Genomic DNA, 6000 nt, shown 5'->3' with positions numbered 1-6000 from the left:
CAATCATGGTCATTGTTTTCTAGCAATCCAAAATGCTACAAAATTTCTCAACATGACAATATATAATTGCTCTTTCTAGGTTGTGGTAGAACACTGGACCCGAAGAAAAATTCTCATAGTGTTAAATCTCATTCCTTCTGCTGTTGCTTTGTTGCTAAAAATCTTTAACACCTTCTTCCAGAAGTGCTGAGGCCTCTCAGGTCAGGTGTCCACCCAGGAACTCAGTGCCCAGAGACAGGGTGAGGACCATCAAGCTGTCTCCTAATTTCACCTACCAGGAGGACCGTTGCAGCTGGAATCCCTCTGAACTCGGGGATGATGCCCAGGGGGTTTTGTCATCCATCATGACACAGCTGGGTAAGGCACAGCCATAGCCACTGGCAACACCAAACCACTCAGAAACAGCCCAGCCACAGCCACCTCCAACCTGACACACCGAGAGAGGTGCAGATGGGCACCCAGCCATGTCCAGCCCCATCATGTCCACTGAAGAGCAGCCCTGCCCTCCCAACAGCCCAGCCCCAGGGCGAGAGGTATGGAAAGTCCAGTGATTTTCTGGGGCACAAGAAAGGGAAAACCCTGCCCCTCATCTCATCTTCCCCAATCCAGAGGTAGGTGACAAAGAAAACACAACAGAACTAGCCAACACGTCCCCACCCACAGCCTCATGCAGACCTTCCGTCCATCCTCCATCCAGCCCCTGGTTCCCCTCTCCAGGGATGCCGACATTTGAGATCCATAATTTCCCCTCATTGGTGCTCTGCTCCAAATGCTCCCTCACACATCTGCTTCCTGCTCAGCGATGAGCACCCAGAACCCTAGGTTGGCCCAGAGAAAACTCGGCCCTGTCCCTGCCCATGTGCACCAGGCCCAGGGCACACTCCAGGGCAAGACAGTTTCCTCTCCAGAGAGGGGTAGGCATGGAGGTGGGAGCTGGACCAAGGACCCCAACACAGACCTACGAGAGACTACAACATGGGAGTGTGCAGAGCCAGCCGGAAATACCTCACAAATGGAGAGATGGTCACAAGATACAACCTTAGATTCTTATATATTTTATTTTTTTTTAAAGTAAGCTCTAGGCCCAACATGGGGCTCGAACTCATGGCCCCGAGATACAGCTGCACACTCTACCAACTGAGCCAGTCAGGTGCCCAATTTTTTTAGAAAAAGTATTTATTGCAAAGAATGCTAGACACAGTGTAATGTGTGGCTGAGATCCAACAACCTCCATTCTGAAAAGAACGGGAAAGTGTCTTCAAAATAAGCACATCCACCATCATGGATAGAACCAGTGGCCAACCCAGTGGGTTGCTGACCATGCAGAGACCACTCCAGGGCAGAGGCAGAGAGGAAAGGCCCCAACCCACACCATGCCCCCAGGCTTCCTTCTGCCTTATCCCAGGCCCTGTGACACTTTGGGCCCGGCAGCTCCTGACTGCCCTCTGGGCACAGAAAAAAGGCCTCGCTGGTCATGCCTCAGTCAGTTCGAGGTCCTGGCGAAGTGGGGACATCCAGACGTAGGTGCCACCAACAAAAGAGACCCATTATGGCCAAAAAGTGAGTGTGTCCAAGTGACCGAGTCACCCAAGACTCTGGGGACACAGAAACAAAGGCTGTGGTCCTCATGTCCCAAAGGCAGTGGCATGGTCCCCTGGTCCTGAGTCTAGGGCTTGGGGCTCTGGCAGGAGGTAAGTCCAGAAGATCTTGCCCCAGCCCTCCACCGTGTCTGTCCACAGCCACTGCAGCACCCAAGGCTGACAGACCGCCAGCTGGGGCAGGGACATGAACTTCCCTCAGGGACAGGTGGCACCTGCAGGCTGCAAAGCCCCGGAAGGCTGGGAAAGGTGGGTTGTTCTGCCAAGGAAGGTTCCGGGTACAAGGTGGGCTCGGGATCCTGGGTCCTGTGGACGGTGGGGCGTCCGACTACAGGTCCAGACACCTCCTCACCCAGCCTTGCGACTTGCTGGACAGGTCTCCTGCTCAGCTATAAAATGGAGCCCAAACCCACTGCCCAGCCTGCCTCTCTGGGCTCAAAAGAACTCAGGGGCGTGACAGATGGTAGCCTTCTGAGGTCGTTTTCTGCCATGCTCCCATACACGTGAATCAAAAGCTACGATATGGCTGAGCAAATCCTCCCCTGGACAGGGTGCCTCAGGAGTCCGCCCTTTCCCCGGCTCAGTCCCACGGGCAGAGGTCAATGAATGCCAGGACAGGCTTTTTTTTCTCTGAATCGTTCACAGCAAATGCATGTCTCGGCCACCGGGGTACACTCCCGTGTGGACACAGGCGGCAACAGGCAAGAGGTAGCCTAGCAGGCAGGGCCAGGAGGGGAGGGGGACAGCAGCCCCTCCCTCAAGCACCTGGGTGTACACTGGGAAGAACTCACACAACCACCCTGTCTTTACGTGCTTTCACTGTGCAGCAGGTGGGCAGGGGTGGCCTTGGCCATCAGCTCTCGCCAATGTTCCAGTGTGTGCGCAATTGAGAAGCGGTGACCACAAAGGCTGTGTTCCCTGCGTGTTCTGTACATCATGTCGTGGTGAAGTGAGCACACTGCTCATACAAGTGGCCTGGCCAGTGGAGGTACCTGCCTTGGTGGCTCTACGGGTCCTGGCAGGGCAGGATGGGAAGGGCTCTTTCTCACCCAAGGCAGTGGAGCTCAGGCTGCCATGAAGACCTTGCCTCAGGCTCAGGAAGTGGCCACAGAGGAGACGGCGGAGCCCCTGCAGGGGGCCCCCCCGGTCCACCTCAGACAGCTCGGCCGTGGTGGGATCGTCACAGCAAGTGCTTTCTGTTCACATGTTTAGGGTTTCACACTTCACAAAGCCAACCGACTGGTGAGAGGACACCTCACAGCTGCAACAGAAGGACCGGGTTGCTAGGAAACCTCTCACCAGCCCAGGGCAGACGCAGTCTGGCCAAATGATTCTTAGCAGCAGGTCAGGCACCACGTATAACCCTGTCGCCATTAACAAGGAAGCAGGTGGGCTGGTGCGGGGGCTCTGGGTGCCACCAACCAGGTGTGGCGTTGAGGATGATCCAGCATAGAAACTGTCACATGGAGCAGGGGCCTGTAATGATCTCATCTGCAGAGATCAGTACCTGCCTGGGGGTCGCAGTGGATGAGACATGGTCACTGGTGAGCAGGGACAGTGACGAGGGCTTCCTCTGGAGGCCTCGAGATATCTACATTCTGCAAAACAAACAACACAGAAGATTCACGCTGTGGTGAGAATAGACAGACACCCACTGTCCTGCTGCCTACTTTCCTCATCACTGTGCACCTGTGGGTTCACATACTCACCCCCCAGGAGCCCTGGCTGCAGGACTCCGTTCCCCAAATTTCCCTAAGAGCAAGGGCCCAAGAGCCTCTCAACATATGGTGGGCGGACGAACACAAGGGTTCAAAGGCAGGGGTGGAAGATGCCCCCAGTTCCTGCTTGCTCCTTGCACACAGGCCGGGCATCACCCAAAGTAAGGCTATCTCCACCTCCTGCCCCAGGCCTGAGTCAACCAGGAGGAAACAGCTGGCTTGCATCCTCGCCAGTGGGGGGCAGGGAAGGGAACCGGCTCCTGGGGGCGACCTCCTCCTGGCTCGAAGTGTCGGTGGACAGGTGTCAGATGTAGCCCCAGCAGCTTGTGGACATCTCGTAGTCTGTGGCGTGCTTTGTCCTCTCAGACCTGGGGTGGGGCACTCTGGACCTCCTGAAGCCCTCAGCTACAGATGGGCCCTGTCAAACCACAAAGTCCACTTCCTTCCACAGCTTGCTGAGCTGTGGCCTAAGGGATTGAGAGCCTGACACCTTCTTCAGCTCCCTGAGATGGTCCTATGGGACCCCCAAATCCTGGTGGCCCATCTTCTTGATTGGGGGCCCTTGCAACCATCACCTGCTGAAGCAGGTCACGTTGGGCCACAGCCCCATGTGATGTGATGTGCCCGGATCTGCAGGGAGGAAGACACTGCCCCCACAGGCACACCTGTGCGTGCCCTGAACCAGCCACTGGAATTGGAGGGGCAGGTGCAATTCTCATGGTGGGTGGGGCAGGCTTCCCGAGGGCCCCCTTTCCCATCACATTCCCAAGAATGGGCTAGGACCCAGGGATCCCGCCACCTGAAAGGAAACCAGCCAGGAACCTATGGCCAGCAGAAGTTTGCCTCTCAGAAGCCACCACGCAGAGGTGGGCAAGGTGGCTGCGACCTACCCCATGGTCATGCCGGCTCCTGTCCCGTTGATGCGGGCATCAGCCCCCAATGACTGCTGGCTCCAGGGGCTTCTCTTACCATCACCAACCATCACCCTGTCAGTCAGTACTGGGGCCCAGTGCCTTCTGGGCTTTCTTCCGCACAAAGGGTGCCTGTTAGGACATGCCTTCTCCTGTGACCTGTGGGTGCCAGGCTAGGCCTGGGGCAGACTCTCAGGACAAATAGAGAAGTGGCCTACACGGTAGATGGTCCCAGTGATGGGCAGCAGTCTTAAGAACATGCACATATCTCTGCCAGTGGGGTTCAAGGTCAAGGGGTGGCAGGTGAGCAGCCCAAGGCTTACACCTTTGATAGGGACCCAGAGCCCCCCATGCTCCACTGTAGGTGGCAGCAGGCACAACAGAGGCCCCAGAGGCCTTCTTGCTGCAGTAGACCTTGTGAATGAGGTCCAGAAGGGCGACTCCGGCCCTTGGCCTCAGTGAAAGAGAGACCTCACGTGGACATAGAAAGTGGTTCTGGGCAAAACTTTGAGGAGCTTCTATCTTAAACAAGGCACTGGGGGAACACAGGATAGTGAACTGCTCTTCTGCATGACAGTCTCTGTCCAGTGCCAACACCCTCTCAGTACCTGCACGGCCCTTTCTGCAACAAAGCACAATACCACTTTAATTGTTAAAGGTGTGCTCAAGTTGGAAAAGATGCTCGTGAGGCCTGAGCTTGTAGGGGAACATGGAAGGATCCCCACATGCCCCCTAGTAGGGCCTCTTGCTTCTTTCCCAGCTGGGATCCCCCACCCCCTGGCTCAGACCGCTATGGTAGGGCTGCTGGGAAGAAGCCACCACACCCAGACTCAGGCACTGCCTAGCCTGGGGACCCAGCTCCAGGGATTTCTCCACCCCCAGGCCAGCATCCTCGGGAAGGCCTAGCCCAGAGCCATGACCTCGCCCTGGTGATAAGACAGCAGCTTTGGCAGAGAACTCCAGCTCACTCTGGCAGGCACCCCAGTTGGCTCTGGGCCTTGAAGATGCTGTGCCTGGATACCCCCAGGAATGTGCTCGCCCCCACAGCAGTGACCCCGTTGCTACCTGAGGCCTGTCCCGGTGCGTATTCACAGCCATCACGTTCAGGAATATCGACTCCACTTTACAACCTGCCAAAGGGAAGATGGAAATCCATTTCCCCTCCTGGAAGGCCGCTGGAGCCACAGAGGGTAGAAACGTCTCTCAGGTCGAGGCCTGGGGTATGATAGACTAGACAGCCATCCTCTGCCTCGTCCTGGTCCTCTCACCTTAGGCAGCTCTGCAGAGCATGTGAGGAAGGATGAGGTACCCAGTCAGGCCCACATTTATCACGTGCCACAGCGCAGCCTTGGTGAGGAGCCCAAACACCCAGGCAGGGCTACACCGAGGACCCAAGCTGCCCACTGGCGGGGCGGAGGGCAGCCTGAGTGGCGGGCCTGAGCTCGGCATAGAGTCATTCTGTGAGTCTTCAGAGCCGCCAAACCACTTACAGCCCAAGCACACTACAAACACAAGCCCGATAGGCCAGGCGTTCAGTGCAATGGGGGATGAGGGGATGAGCACACACGGGAATGACATCAGCTGCCACTAGGCTTTATGGTCATTCTCCGGAGGACACGACCACCTGAGGGGTGCCTCATGGCCTGTGTTGAAAGTGAGGAGCTGAGACCCAGGAGCTCAGGCCCTGCACCCAGACTATTTTAAGGCCCAGGTCCTAGAGGCTTTGGGGCTTTACGGGGGTTTCAGAAAAACCAGTAGAAAAGCCCCTCATGT

At 56.7% G+C, this 6000-nt stretch overlaps 1 protein-coding gene across 5 annotated transcripts in view; it reads right to left on the bottom strand.

The window, feature by feature from the left end:
- Positions 1 to 1039: 1039 nt before the first annotated feature.
- Positions 1040 to 6000, bottom strand: part of PFKFB4 (6-phosphofructo-2-kinase/fructose-2,6-biphosphatase 4) — a 34715-nt gene continuing 29754 nt past the window's right edge. For all 5 annotated transcript variants that reach the window (XM_025916620.2, XM_086698291.1, XM_086698290.1 and 2 more), the window contains 2 exons: positions 5293 to 5357; positions 1040 to 3196 (listed from right to left, as the gene is read on the bottom strand). In XM_025916620.2, coding sequence (XP_025772405.1) covers positions 3137 to 3196; positions 5293 to 5357 — 125 coding nt within the window. In that variant the 3' untranslated portion in view covers positions 1040 to 3136. The remainder of the gene's footprint in view (positions 3197 to 5292; positions 5358 to 6000) is intronic.

Source organism: Puma concolor, chromosome A2 (genome assembly GCF_028749965.1).
Source record: "Puma concolor isolate L17-30 chromosome A2, mPumCon1.1.hap2, whole genome shotgun sequence".
Classification (NCBI taxonomy): domain Eukaryota; kingdom Metazoa; phylum Chordata; class Mammalia; order Carnivora; family Felidae; genus Puma; species Puma concolor.
This window is presented reverse-complemented; position numbering and strand designations above follow the sequence as displayed.